The sequence below is a fragment of the Miscanthus floridulus genome, chromosome 4 (assembly GCF_019320115.1).
Source record: "Miscanthus floridulus cultivar M001 chromosome 4, ASM1932011v1, whole genome shotgun sequence".
NCBI classification, from domain to species: Eukaryota; Viridiplantae; Streptophyta; class Magnoliopsida; order Poales; family Poaceae; genus Miscanthus; species Miscanthus floridulus.
Genome location: NC_089583.1, coordinates 63,497,685 through 63,511,889, shown reverse-complemented (window position 1 = coordinate 63,511,889; position 14,205 = coordinate 63,497,685). Strand labels below are relative to the sequence as shown.

The following is a 14,205-nucleotide window of genomic DNA, read 5'->3' as shown; positions in this document are numbered from 1 at the left end:
CTCTAAAAACTTACTTGGTAAACCAATATTAACACCAAGTGAACAAAATTGGGTTTCTCCAACGGTTATCAACAATTAGGTTTCTAAAACGATATTGCTCGGGTGAGGACGTCCAGTCGAAGCACAGCCGTCCGGACGCCTCCTTGCTGGGCCTGCGGCCGCCTTGTTGCGCTTGCGGACGGGCGGCCCAGGAATCCCCAGGCAACGGTAGTAGTTTTTCCCCACTTGCGAGTTTTTGAATCGGCATTTCTCCTTCACCCGACCGATGTTGCGGCCGCTTCCAGCTCGTCGTACGGCCGCCGTGGACTCCTCCACCGCGCCACGCAGCGCCTCCACCACGCCGCCAGCTTCCATCGCGCCGCCCGCCTCCACCGCGCCGCTCACTTTTCCCGCTCGCCGTAGGCCCGCACTACAGCATCCGCCTGCAGCGCCCGGTCCACCGTGTCCGCTCCACTCTGCCCCGACCGTCGCTGACCGCCTCCACCCTGCCATCCTCCCATCGTGATGACCTCCATCACGCCGGCCGCCTTCACAAGGATCGCGACGGTTGCCTATCACCCCAACCCTAGTAGTGCAGGTACCATGCCAGTTGCCTGCCTCGCGCCCGCTCCTCCTTCTACACCTAGACCTAGAGCCGGATTCGAGTGATGCATAATAGTTTAGGCAGGGATGTGTCACCCGTTAGGGGCGACTTGCCTAGCAGTAGTGACGAGGAGGCAGATGTTGGGCGGGTCCGTGCTTGCGGGCGTCTCGCGGTGAGGAAGGTCCCCAACAGCAAAGCACGCGGGGGTGAACCAACGTCCCTATGAAGAAATCTCCTATAAAGAAGGTCCCTAAGCAGCAAGGTATGACATCGAATGCGTAGCTCCAAAACTTGGGTACATGAAGCATCTCATATGCACATTTTCAGAATTCATAAATGCAATACACAAGATGATAATGTGTTCAATGTATGTTGATGGTGCTTGCTAGGTAGTAGATGCAGATGTCAAGTGACTAGTAGAAATTGAAGGAATTTAATTGAAATCTTGAGATCTGACATGCCATTACTCTTTATTGCATCTCCAATAGATTTTCTGTTTATCATATATGATCAAATGTATGTTGATTCCTGTTGGGGCTAGTGTTGGATAACAACTTTGAACATGTATGCTGATTCCTGCTGGGTTAGTGTTGGATAACAACTTTGAACATGTTTCATTATGTTGTACTGCATTGTTTCACCATGATATGTCCAGTGTTTCATGCCTTCTTCATTTTTTTTGTAACAATCAGCTATAGGGCGTCTATATATTGGCATGCTTCATTTTTTTAAATGTGATGTGTTATCGGCGCATCTATGCTGTCCACCTGCATGTTGGAACATGTAGCAACTTGTGTCGACTTTTTTATGCATTATTATGAACTATGTACCCCAATTTTTAGATTTGATTTTAATATGTTGTTTCTTTGTCTTTTTTACGCAGAAATTAATGCTCCCAAAATCAAAGGCAAAGGCAATGGTGATCCCTTCACAACAAGATTTTTAGTCCACAGGATCCGTGGCCACGAGTTTAGTCAAGATCAGATAAGGTGGATTGAAGAGGCTGGTTTAGGTGCTTTACTTGCCATGTCTGAGTTTTCCATCCCTATGAAGCTTGTTCCATGGATAATGAAGCACATTAACGTTGATTTGTGAGAGTTTAGGCTCAAAGATGAAGTTATTGTATTTGACAAGCAGCTTGTTTGCAACATTATTGGTGTGCCTAGCGGAGAAGAGCCTATTAAGCTTACTTCCACCGTCGATCAATATGAAGCATTCCAAAAGATTCGTTATGGATGGATTCTGAGAGAGGTGGCCCAAGTGCATGGAGGTGTTGACTAAACCTAAGGACAAAGATACTTTTATGAGGAATTCATGTTGCTTGCCTTGGGGTCTGTACTCTGCCATGGAATAGATAATGCAACCACCCCACGGTACTTGTATAACTTACAGGACGTCTCTAAAATCAAATCATTTGACTGGGCTAGGCACATCCTTGATGAGTTGATGAATCAAGTCCGAAGGTACTAGACCCGTAATCTTCAAGCTGAAGGTGCTGCCACAAGCCCCTACCTTGGCTCCTGCCTTGTTGTTTTGGCGGTATATTCATTTTCCCTTCCGTCTTCAATTCTTTTATAGTCCCATTGCAATAACTTTGCTAACCTGTTTCATCGGTACTACCTCATGTGTTGTAGTAGCTATCTATATATGTTTTAGTACATATGTTTCCATATACTTTAGCCCTGATTTTCTACTATTTCATTGGTACTACCTCATGTTTTGCAGTAGCTATCTATACATGTTTCATTACATGTGCTTTCATATACTGCAGCCTCGATTTCCTAATATTGGGCCTTCATTTTCTTTGGTTGTATGTAGATTGCCTACATGCACCACCTTGACATACCTGCTGACCGGGCACTCACAAGATCAATTATTCTGTACCACGCATTTGCTATGTCACCGACAAAGACTTTAAATCCATTGAAAAGGTTGACAGGAATAGGGGCAACCTGTGAGTTTGATGCTTTTTCATCTTCATTCATCTTTAGTCATTTCTTTTAGTCATTACATTATTTCTTGACATAATATATCTTCATTCATTGTTAGTTCTGAAAGACCAGCCCTATCCTACCTCGGTGCCCATGACTGGTTACATTCCATGCATGAAGAAGAGGCCATGGGGCCACCCCTGTCGCCAATGCCTGAAGAAGAAGAAGAGCTCGTGCTACCAAGTCTTAAGGATTGGCTAGATTGCCTAGGCACTTCCAGCCACCCCCCAGTTGATACTCCTGTAGTTGCCATTGAGATGATTTTGTCAAAACCTTCTCATAATTTCCATACATGTTGCATAATGTGCATTCATATGTTGCAGTGTAATTTTCCCCATGTTTCATTTACCCCACTTCATTTATTGCAATGTCATTTCCTACATGTGTCAATGACCCTATTTTATATTGTGCAATTATTATATATTCATATATATATATGTTGCGATTTCCTATGTTTGACATTGCATATATTTTTTATTGCGGTCCCTTCCTGAAGAATACTAAGTTCTATTGGCTCAGCATAATTCTTTGGTGGAGAAAGATTTTGATGAGCTTGCGTGGGCAATGAAAGAGCAAGGAAAGGTGATCATGGCAAAGCATGGTGCTGATTGGCTTGTAAGATAATCCATTTGAACAAATATCTGAATGATGTTGCTGATTTGTCAACTAAGATGAGCCAGCTAAAGAAACCTTCCAGTGACAATGCCAACGTGCATCCTCCACCAGATCCAATAGCTCCACCAGCTGAGTCACCCAAAAAAACATCTAGACCACTAGAGAGTACAGGACATGCAAGTACTTCTAGTCCACCAATCCCACCAGAGGACAGAACACATGAACCAACTCCTCCCATAACACCTATCCCACCAGAGGATAGTACAAAAGATCCAACCCCTTCGTCTCCACCAATCTCACCAAAGGAGAGTACAAAAGGTCCAATTCCTCTCAAACCATCAAGCCCTTTATATGTAGATGATGTCCCTTCATTTAACTTATTCCAACCTGATGAACCAGAGTTCGAATATATGTGTGAAGACAGATCCTGGAGCTCTACACCTACTGGTAAACACTTTGATTTTTTCATCCTTCTCATCTATGTGTTTGAAATGTGGCTTCTTCGTTTGACACATCCATTTTCCCCATTTTTTGTCTAGGGGACACCACCATTGAGGCTTCCAAGGATAGAGAAACAGGCTCAAGCTAAATCTAAAAAAGAAATAGAAAGAAGAGGAAAACAATTCACGTTGGCCTTGAGTTGAATCAAAAAAATTCAAGGCTGATGATGATTCCAAAGAAATTTGGAACAAGTTTTTGGCTAAAGAGCTTTTGATAAGGGATTCAAGATAGAGGCTCAAAGCCAACCGTGATTTTACCCCCCCCCCCCACTGCCCCCTACCTTTTCACGTTAACTTGTCCTACACTTATGCCCTATTTTAGGTGGTGTCGATATCTGTTGCATTAGGCTTGCTTAGTTGTTGCTAATGTATTATTCATCTATTGAAACTAGCTATTTTCCTGTTTCCATACTTCATTCATACATGTTGCATTAGTGATCAATTAGATTTGCTTGTTTGCCACCTCTATAGTCTTTATTTTTTAAAAAATAAATAAAAAGTAGATCTACTTCATTCATATGTGTTCAAGTAGGTGTTGCCATAGCTTTATTTATTTGTTGCAACTACTTGTTTCAACTATTGAAATAAGCTTCTTTTGGTTTAACACTTCGTTCATCTTTGTTCTAGTAGGTTTTGCTTATAGGTTTATTATTTATTTTACATTGGTTATGGTAATTATATCACCTTTTCTTTTCTACAAGGCCACCTTTTATTGAGATGTCTGGCTTCCACGTTATGTACGATGAGTTCTATGACTCCTTCAAGGCAAGGGGGTTGATGGTAACAATGTAATGGCCTTATGGAGTTACTAGTTCAATCTTGACCAGCTTGAATTGTTTGAAGAGGAAGAAATAAGAGATAGAAAATTTGCTTTCCCCTAGTTGGCCATGGTAATAATACAATACCTGTGACTTTCCATTTAAAAACTAAATTCCTGGAACTCATCTTTTATTTAGCTCTTCTCCTTTTCCTTTTTCCACTTTTTTTATGTGTGCTGGACAGGACTACCTGAGTGTGGATCCATCCTCTTTCAATCATGATGAGACTTGCAAGAAAATATACACTAAGATAAATGAAACATTTAAACTCACCAAGATGGATCTGGTACATGAGATGTATATACATTCTTTGGTTTCAATGAAATATGATTAATGAAGCAAAAACACTCGTTTGTAATGGGCAGAACTACTGTTACATCTAAAATCCTCCAATAAAATAGCCTAATTTCATTACTATTACATCTGAAATGCTCTAATGAAACAACCGAGTCTCACTAGTGTTACATCTAAAAATTATGGTTATGCAACAACAAAGGTTGACTACTGTTACATCTAAAATGCTCTAATGAAACAGCCAAGTCTCACTAGTGTTACATCTGAAAATTGTGGTTATGCAACAACAAAGGTTTACTACTGTTACATCTGAAATGCTCTAATGAAACAGCCGAGTCTCACTAGTGTTACATCTAAAAATTATGGTTATGCAACAATAAAGGTTGACTACTATTACATCTGAAATGCTCTAATGAAATAGCTGAGTCTCACTAGTGTTATATCTAAAAATTGTGGTCATGCAACAACAAAGGTTCACTATTGTTACATCTGAAATGCTCTAATGAAACAGCTGAGTCTCACTACTGTTACATCTAAAAATTGTGGTTATGCAACAACAAAGGTTGACTACTGTTACATCTAAAATGCTCTAAAGAAACAGTACAATTTCACTACTGTTACATCTGAAAGCAAAGGTTGACTACCGGATCGTGCATATGGTCAACATTGTTGCGAAAGTGGACAAACATTGACAAGCATGGACCGATAGAAAAGAACGTTACAACACAAGCTAAAGAACTAACTAACATTTTTAGAAAGATAGATGTTCACAGTACATAACATTGCAAGACTAGTAGACTTAGTTGCTACCAAAAGTAGATCAACATCATGCCAGGATGTTTCCATGGGATGATGACCTAAGATCACAAGCATTCACATATTGCCACATAGCATGCATAATAGGACTCCACTCCATATTTACAAGAATTCTAGTGTTTTAATTCACATCGTTCTTCTGACACCTCCTAAGGTACATAGCATCAACTTGATCAGGTCTCCTTAGCATCATACTTCTTCATAAAGTCATCTAGCTTAACCATATTGTGTGCTGATAGAAGGAGTAGTGCAGCAGCATGCTTCCTGTACTCTAGCACCATCCCCTGGGCAGAGAGATAATGAAAAAAAGAAAGGAGAGCAAAATAGAGCAAGCATATTTAGAGACAAAATAGGAGTTGCAATAAGAAAATTTTAGAATGGCAACACATACTTGCTCAAGTGACTGAAGCCACCATCTCCATGCCATCCCATGCGTCCATATAACCCATTGTGTACAGCCCACAGTCAAACCTTTTAAGAAAAAAGGAACAATAAAAAAATATGTTCTAGAAGTGTTCATTGGCATGCATATCATACTTCACCTCTATGTTATGCCACAATGTTTCAAACTCTTCCAGTGACTCGGTGAAGTTGATGCAATAGTCAAACTTGTCTGCAAAATCTAGGTTGTTCCTAATTAACCAACCAAACTTCTCACAAGTTTTGCTGACCACATAAAACTTGTAGCACATGTGTGTAGCATAAGGGAATACCTGTGCTATTGTAGCTTTCATGGCCCTAGTCCTGGTCATAGTCATGATGATGGTTGGTGCCATCCCTCCCATTGTAGCCTTGAGTGTTTGCAGCACCCACACAAAAGGTTTCAGTAGTCTCATCCGGAAGCAAAGCACAACCCAGTAGGATGCTTTGGGTGTGATTGTTGATCCCAACAATCGGCGTAAATGGCATGTTGTACCGGTTAGTGCAAAATGTTGTGTCAAAGAATATGCAATCCCTGAAGCACTTGTACAACTCCCTTGATCTGCCATCAACCCAAAACAACCCCCTCACTACATTCTCAGCATCTAGCTTGATAGCATAGAAGAAGCTAGGGCTCATGACTTGCAACTTCTAGAAGTACTCTAGGACAACATCCATGTCTCTGTACCGTAGTCCTGCCCTCAAGTGTGTCCTCATGGTGGAGACATCCTTACTGTTGAATGTTAGGTTTCCCACCCCTCCATGAAAGTATCCTAGCACCAACATGACCTGCATGGTGGATATGTTTCAATGGTGCAATGTCTTCCACAGCTCATAATCTACCCATGATATCCGTTTGTGGGATCGTAGCTGCTTTACCCTACCCTTTATCTTCACAATAGGGTGATTGTGCTCTACTAGAAACACCACGACCCTCCACCTTCCCTCAAGCAGACCCACAACCATGTGTGCCTTACAATCTACCTTCTTTAGTGTGCTCCGCTTCCTTGTTGCAGTAGTCATCACGGCTGTTGCGCTTTTCTACATGGATGCGGTCGTTGCTGATGATGATGCATTACTTGATGCACTGTCTTCCTATTCACTAGGTGTAATCCTTGCATGCGAACACTCAAACTCCTTCCTTATCAACTGCTTACTCATATGGCTGTTTCTCGATGAGGCTACCCTGATACTGATCCCATCTTGAATGCATAAGCATTGTACACCCTCCTTGCTTTATCTAGTGTATCAAACTCCATTCCTTCAAATGGAACCACCTACTGGGAGTTTACAACGTCTTCTTCTTCTTCTTCTTCTTCTTCGTACACCACCTTGTCATCAGTTATATCCACCTCAATAACCTCAAATGGCTGACCTTCTGCCCCATGAGAAAGACTCTAATCAAGATTAGGGCCAATGGAACCCTACGTTGCAAATGTGTTGTCAGATTACACATGCAGTCAACAGCAAATAATTATTTTGAAGGAAACAAACAAATTCAGTTAGAGTGTGCCCAGAAACATACTTCTGAAACATAGGCAGCCATGTTAGCGCTTGAAGTTGTAGCAATCTGATGATGTCCAGTGACGGTATTCCTCCCATCAATCATGCCATCCTGCACGTTTCAGAGTGGTGCAAATTTGGTTTAGTTCACATTTTGTTACAGATGTGAAACCACAAAATAGGGGTATCATAGAACGCACAGGCACCTAGAATTCTTGTTGCAGTTCAACCTGGTTTAGTGTTTCAGTAGTAATGTAACATATGTTTTAGTAGTGGTAAAACAGAGCATCTAGTCATGGTGTATACAGGCACCTAGAATTCTTGTTGTAGTGGACTCTGGTAAGTGTTTTAGTAGTATCGTAACACATGTTTTAGTAGTAAAACAGAGCATCTAGTCATGGTATACACAGGCACCTAGAATTCTTGTTGCAGTGGACTCTAGTAAGTGTTTTAGTAGTATTGTAACACACATTTTAGTAGTAAAACAGAGCATCTACTGCAAAAAGTATGCTTCCAAATCGTCGATGTTTAGAGATTTGTAGTCTGAAACAACACAACTCAAGCAAATTGTGACATGGGGTCATAGATGTACATCTTACATGCTGTTTTGAAGAAGAAGGGTTCGTCTCCACCACCTCCTTGCCCCTGGCAATTGCAACACAAGACTCCAATCCGGCCGTAGACGCCGCTTGAGCCCTCCTTGCGTCCCTCTAACCATAGATCTACCTCACGGTCCTCAACAATTAGCGGGGGGCAACGCCCCACGGGGAACTCCACGTTGGAGAGGAGATGGGACATCGGGGGAACAGGGCGGTGAGGATGGTGGCGTGGATGGGAGCGCGGTGAGGATGCGACGCACCTAGCGGGGCGTGGCGAGGGATGGGCAACACGGCGGGATGGCGGGGGGACGGGCGGCACGGCGGGAGGACGGGCCGCTATCTGTCTGTATTGTATCTAAATTGAACGGATTGGTCGGGATCGAAACATTATGTGGACCTAGGTACGTCCAGACGCGCCCTTGAAGCCGGGCGTTCGGGCGCCAGGTGCATCATTTCTAAAACTCAAAAATTGGGTGGGAGGAGAAAGAACTAGGTGGGAGAGAGGAGAAAATTATCAAATGCTTATTTTTAGGGAGTTCAGATGTATAATTTTTTAAGAATTATTTTTTTCTTAAAAAGTAGAATTAGGGAGTTTTTTTTAGAGTTTTCAGAACTTCCTCATTTTTTTCGATAGATGGATTGACATGGTCGTCTCACCGGTAGGGATGGCAATGGGACGGATTCGGATCGGGTGGAGTCTCTGTGCACCCGAACCCGAAACCCGAAATTAAAACCCAAAACCGCACCGAACACCAATTCGGGTGATAATCCGTCCCCAAAACCGAACCCGCGGATACCCGAAACCCGAATAGATACCCGAAACCCGCTTTGTATAGCAACATAGTAAGAGAAATAAGGACTTTCTATAAACATATGCATGATATATATACACATATTCACATGTATAAATAAGAGGCAACAAATAATAAATATTTTATGAGTCAACTTAGAATAAATTTAATAATATAAGTAAATAAGTTATTATTAACATATTATAAAACATGAGTTTTAATTCCAAATGATTTATTTCGGATATCCATTGGATATCCACGGGCGTAAAACCAAACCCGAAATCGAACCCGAAAATCGTGGGTGAGAAATCATCCCAAATCCGAACCCGAACCCGTAAGACCCAAAACCCTGTGGATATCCGACCCGAAACCACCCTGTTGCCATCCTTGCTCACGGGTCACCACAAATAGCAAGTTCAGATAATATAAAATGGTTTGGCGCGGCGCCGAGCGAAGGCAGGCACCCCTACAATCTTAGCAGGCACCCCCGCCAAGAATGGCACGCCTCGCCGCCGTGGCCGTGGCCCTCGCATCCATCGCCGCGGTGGCCGGTGCCCACGAGACGTACTACGCGTCCGTGGAGAACCACCTTCCGGCGCTGGGCATGAAGCTGGCGTGCCATGCGATGGGCGGGTTCCTGACGGAGCTCAGCGTGGTGCCGCGCGGCCGCGTGCCCCACGGCAGGGCCGGGCGCCGCGTCGCCGAGATGCTGGTGGAGCGCGGGCAGCACGGGTGGGTGCGCTGCAACTGGGCGTACGCGGGCAACTACGTCGCCGGGATCACGGTGCTGGACTCGCGGTGGCCCGAGGCACGGCGGTGCCAGGACCCCGCCGGCCAAGGCCTGTGCCGCGTCGTCTTCGAGAACGACGCCGTGGTCCTCAAGACGCCCGACCGCGGCGAGCGCGTGATCGGGGACCTCCCCGTCAAGCGCTGCCGGCGGCACTGGATGCTGTTCAGCACAGGGTGCACGTACCCCGACCACCGCTACCCATACGCCGGCCGGCGACTCGGGAGCGCCTTCGAATACTTCGCCGTCTGATCTCATTCAGTGCTCGCTTGTATGTATGAGGGGTGCCAACCATTTGGGAAGTCAAATTTTGTAGATTTTACAAAGGGCTTCCAATACAATACAAATTACAAAGACATATATGCTTCACGACTCAAGAGATTATTAGAGACGAGCGACGTAATTCGAGCGCATGAAACTGGGTTCAATTTCGCACTCGCCAAATCAACAGCCTTCAACTTGAATCTACATCAGTGTTTTAAATCACCAGCTAAGGCATTTAACGATCTGCCTATATTGGTGTTTTAAATCACCGGCAGCAAATAACTGGCTAGCGGCAGCTAACAACTAAATTATACATAGAAAAAATAGCTATCAAACAGCTATAATCGGAGATAGCGGCAACTATAGCCGGAATTTAGATATGTGATCTATATATGTGAACTCTAAGCTCAGAGCTTCCCAGAACTCTTAATTACCTTAAATCTGGCTGGGCTTTTTGTTCAAATCGAACCATCTTGAGCCAAGAGATCAAGACCTTCTTTTCTTTAACATGAAATTGAATGCTTTATTTTAACTAAACTGAAAAAAGGTAAAGGAAAAGCAGGTAGCAGATCGTCAACCAGAGTGCCACGGAAGAAGGATCCCTGCTGCCTATCAAATGATCCAGGAAGGAAGGTGCTGCTGCTGCTGTGCATAGTCGTTGGGTTTGCTATTTCCTCTGTATATATAAGTATGACACCATTCAGAACTTATCAGCCTGGCTTTTCAGCCATGGTACCGTGTTTTTCTCTCACAACAAATCAGCTTGCAGCCAGCTTATCAGCCATAGAAACCATCAGCCGAACAACTCAATGGTTTTCCAAAGCATGGTAAGTTTACTTCCGGTGAAAGTTGTGCAAAATGCTTATGTATGAAAGAACTTGAGCAACATTTCGGTTAAACAGGAAGCAACTGAATCAGGGCTATTGCAATTGCATCCTTAGTCTAGGCTCAGTAACAACTTTGAGTCTTTGCGTATGAACAGCATCGACATTTAATGGGTTATAGGTGTATTATGAAACGGTTCAACACGAAGCAGAAATGAGTCAGAACTCTGTTCCATTGCACTTCTCTGTTCTGTAACTCGATAGACAGTCACCATTTTGTGACATTCTATCTGTGAATTATCAATGATCCCATGCAACCCGCCTTAATTCTGTTGACAACTTGTCATTCAGCTAAAAGTAACAAATAAATTGTTACCCGATCACCTTCATATGGACATCCAAGGTTTCTAACCATTACATCTGTTCGAATTCTCAGGCTTATATTTGCCTTCATTTTGTCAATTTCCATGTGATGCTGCAACCACGCTTGCCTGTATTCATAGACAAGAAATGCACATTAAAGAACAGAGTTTGCTACTCCAGCATCATTGAAGGTATGAATCAATACCTGATTGATTTTCTGCTGGAAGACAATGTGGACTTCTCTCCGGAGAATTTCAACTTCCAGAGCGTACTCCCTTTGTTCCTCATGAGATGTCAACTCATCCAATTGCACCCTCAATGTATTCAGGGAATCATCCAGGCCTGAAAACTTCTGAAGATCTGTAGCATCAGCTGACGTAAGCTGTAGCAGACTCCTAACAGCTAACAAAGCCTGCATGTATGATGACCAAAACAAGTTTGATCAGGAAAACTAGCATCTCATACCTTCATGGCAAACGTAAGAAAATAGTATTCACTTAGATGATATTTTGGAGTGTACCTTCTCCTGGAGGTCAAGGTCAGGCACTGATGATATCATCTCAACTACTGATTTTATGAAAAGGTGGTTGCTTAAGGATGGAGCTTGTGACTTCCCTGTATTTAGCTGAAAGTCAGCTATATATGCCAGTAAAGACACAACCTTTTTCTGAAGCCGAACATTAGTTCTAGTGGTTGACAGTATATGCTGCAAACAAACAACGTATTGGTACACTTCAACCTTTTGCCTAGATGTTCAATATATGATTTCCTTTTTCTACCTGCAACATTGCATAGCCATTTTCTGAAAGGAACAGCTCCTGACCATGTTCATTGTCCCTAATCAAAGAGGATATAGCATACAGTGCCTTTGCAGCTTCTGGTGCAGAACTGGAATAACCCATCTTCACTAATCTTTCCAAAGCTCCATAACCAAGGATCTAGCCAAGTACAAAGAGTTGTGTAAATACTGATAGGAAATAGTTTCTTCAGTAAGCTGTAAGGATAGAAGTAAAAGACAGAGGAATCACCATAGAAAATAGTTGGAGACGTGTTAAGCTGATAGTACCTGGTTTTGAACAAGAAAATTGTTCTGACTAGCTTTGCCCAGCACCCATGCTGAAGTAGTTCTTATTCCTTCATCTGCATTGCTAAGTTCCCGAATCAAAGGAAGAAGGCCTCCAAGTTTGTCAAGATCTGAAATTAAATTGATAAAATCATGTCAACATAAGAATCTAGTATAGAAAAAAAGTATTCTTGGTTTGCACAAACTGATAAACAAGCATAGAAATGAAGTACTTATCTTTATGAAACAGGGAGTGGAGACTTGAAAACACATGTCGTCCTGTTCGCTTGGGCTTGTTTGGCTTATAAGTCGTACTTTTTCAGCCAACGAACAGTATTTTTCTCTCACACCAAATCAACCTAACAGTACTTTTAGCCATGGCTTATCAGCCAAACAAGCCCAAACGAACAGGGCATCTTAACATGCATCAATTACAGGTGAATAACTAAACTGGCATACTCTCTCTTGTGGACAAGAGTCAAAAAGGGAGCATCTATTCTCTGTAACTACAAGCGCATCCATGCATTGATTTGCTGAAGATGAGGTTTCGAGCATATGTTTATATTGACAAACAAGTACATAATTTACCATTAGCATTGTCGATGGGCTCAACCAGAACTAAAAGCTCTTGTAGTGCACGGTGGCGGTCCTCCAGCAAAACAGAGGAATTATTTAAGTCAGCGATAGCAACCTTCATCAACTCAGCATCTGATGGCACCTTTAACTTCTCCATCAGCTCCTGCAGGGCAGTTATTTGGATGAAGGTATTTGCATTTTACATCATCCAAACGTTGGCCTGAACTCTGAAGATCAACTTCTATGAGCAACAGAAATAGGAGTTCTTGTTCAAGAAATTCGTAACTTAGTGTAAACTACTAAAACTTAAAGTAAACTCTAAGCTTGGATGAACAAATTTTCCATCAGCCCTGCACCAATCTCTTCACCTTAATCTCCATCTGTTTCTTGAGTAATTCCTCTGCCGATAGCCTCTCCAATTCCGCAGCCTTTTCTCTCAACTTATCCGGATCAGAGTTCCCTGCATCAGCAGCAGTTTTGGAGTCAATTTGCCCCTACTTGAATGACAATGTAGGCTAATAAGCATTGTTGGCAAAATTTTTGATATAAAAAATGACCGAAATTGTTAATATTTCGGGTTCAGATCGGCCAATTCACCCGACAAATGAGGAAGGAACCCGCAAAGTCCCAGGCCCATACCAATCGCCCACTGCAGCATGCTGTCAAGCGAGGCGAACTCGCGCTCGTCGTCCCCGGTCAGTGAACCCTCTCCACCGCCGCCAGCGCGCGCTTCTGCCTCGGCGAGAATCTGCGCCTCGTCCTTGCCCGTGGCCCACTGCCTCGGCTCCCCGAGCAACGACGATCGGTTCCTCCCCTTCTCCACCGCCGCTGCCTCCGTCGGAGAGAATCGTGGGAAGAAGAGAAGCAGAGCGGCGACCGAGATGGTGGCGAGAAGCGTCGGGAAGTGACAGCGGCGAGGCTGCTTGGCTCCCGGCATGGCCGCGAGAGGGGGATCAGAGTGAAGTGGAGGGGACGCAACGACGCAACTCGACGCCACGCCTTGCCTTGAGAGTTGAGAGGAACTGCAGGAAGGGATCGGGTTCGAACCGTGTAGAAATCTTCCGGGTGGTTTTTTGCATTTATATAGGTTTCGGTGGTCTTAATCGGAATCTTTCAAATGAACCGTTTTTACATAAATACAGAGATCGTGACATACGACAGTAACGACACCCTGTAGACTGTAGTAGAGATGGGCCCCCACCGTTCTGTTTTTCCTCGTGCTGAATCCTTCTCGTCAGTCAAACAGTCAAAACACACGTAGACTCTGATGACAAACAAATAAGAACTATTTCTCCATTTACATTAGAAGAAGGAACGAGCCAAAAAATTTGATCTCTGTTCAATCCTAGTCTACTCTCCCACCGGAATTAAGTAAAATCACTCTACCAGCGGCGGATC

General features: G+C 43.4%; 2 protein-coding genes and 1 pseudogene across 3 annotated transcripts; 1 reads left to right on the top strand and 2 right to left on the bottom strand.

Moving 5' to 3' along the window:
* Nucleotides 1-6,012: 6,012 nt before the first annotated feature.
* LOC136548565 (protein FAR1-RELATED SEQUENCE 5-like) lies at nt 6,013-7,296 on the bottom strand (annotated as a pseudogene).
* Nucleotides 7,297-9,408: 2,112 nt separating this feature from the next.
* LOC136551575 (uncharacterized) lies at nt 9,409-10,094 on the top strand. Its single transcript, XM_066543122.1, has one exon. It carries the CDS (start codon nt 9,427-9,429, stop codon nt 9,967-9,969), a length of 543 nt encoding a protein of 180 aa, XP_066399219.1. The 5' UTR covers nt 9,409-9,426; the 3' UTR covers nt 9,970-10,094.
* A 716-nt stretch (nt 10,095-10,810) lies between these two features.
* LOC136551574 (hsp70 nucleotide exchange factor FES1-like) lies at nt 10,811-13,841 on the bottom strand. Of its 2 annotated transcripts, none has more exons than XM_066543120.1 (8): nt 13,405-13,841; nt 13,176-13,267; nt 12,820-12,970; nt 12,235-12,362; nt 11,948-12,106; nt 11,689-11,874; nt 11,374-11,580; nt 10,811-11,296 (listed from the first exon to the last, which is right to left on the bottom strand). In XM_066543120.1, exons 1-8 carry the CDS (start codon nt 13,742-13,744, stop codon nt 11,264-11,266), a joined length of 1,296 nt encoding a protein of 431 aa, XP_066399217.1. In that variant the 5' UTR covers nt 13,745-13,841; the 3' UTR covers nt 10,811-11,263. The 2 variants fall into 2 exon arrangements, with proteins under 2 accessions (XP_066399217.1, XP_066399218.1); XM_066543121.1 differs by having other exon boundaries at nt 13,447-13,841.
* Between the last annotated feature and the right edge of the window lie 364 nt (nt 13,842-14,205).

What these genes read in the sequence shown, in the direction of transcription:
- LOC136551575 (XM_066543122.1), top strand. Translation starts at nt 9,427, where the DNA reads ATGGCACGCCTCGCCGCCGTGGCCGTGGCCCTCGCATCCATCGCCGCG.
- LOC136551574 (XM_066543120.1), bottom strand. Translation starts at nt 13,744, where the DNA reads ATGCCGGGAGCCAAGCAGCCTCGCCGCTGTCACTTCCCGACGCTTCTC. An exon ending in AGAAACAGATGGAGATTAAG is followed by an intron (nt 12,971 to 13,175) that starts GTGAAGAGATTG and finishes ACTGCCCTGCAG; the next exon opens with GAGCTGATGGAGAAGTTAAA. An exon ending in ATTTTCTTGTTCAAAACCAG is followed by an intron (nt 12,107 to 12,234) that starts GTACTATCAGCT and finishes GTACTTGGCTAG; the next exon opens with ATCCTTGGTTATGGAGCTTT.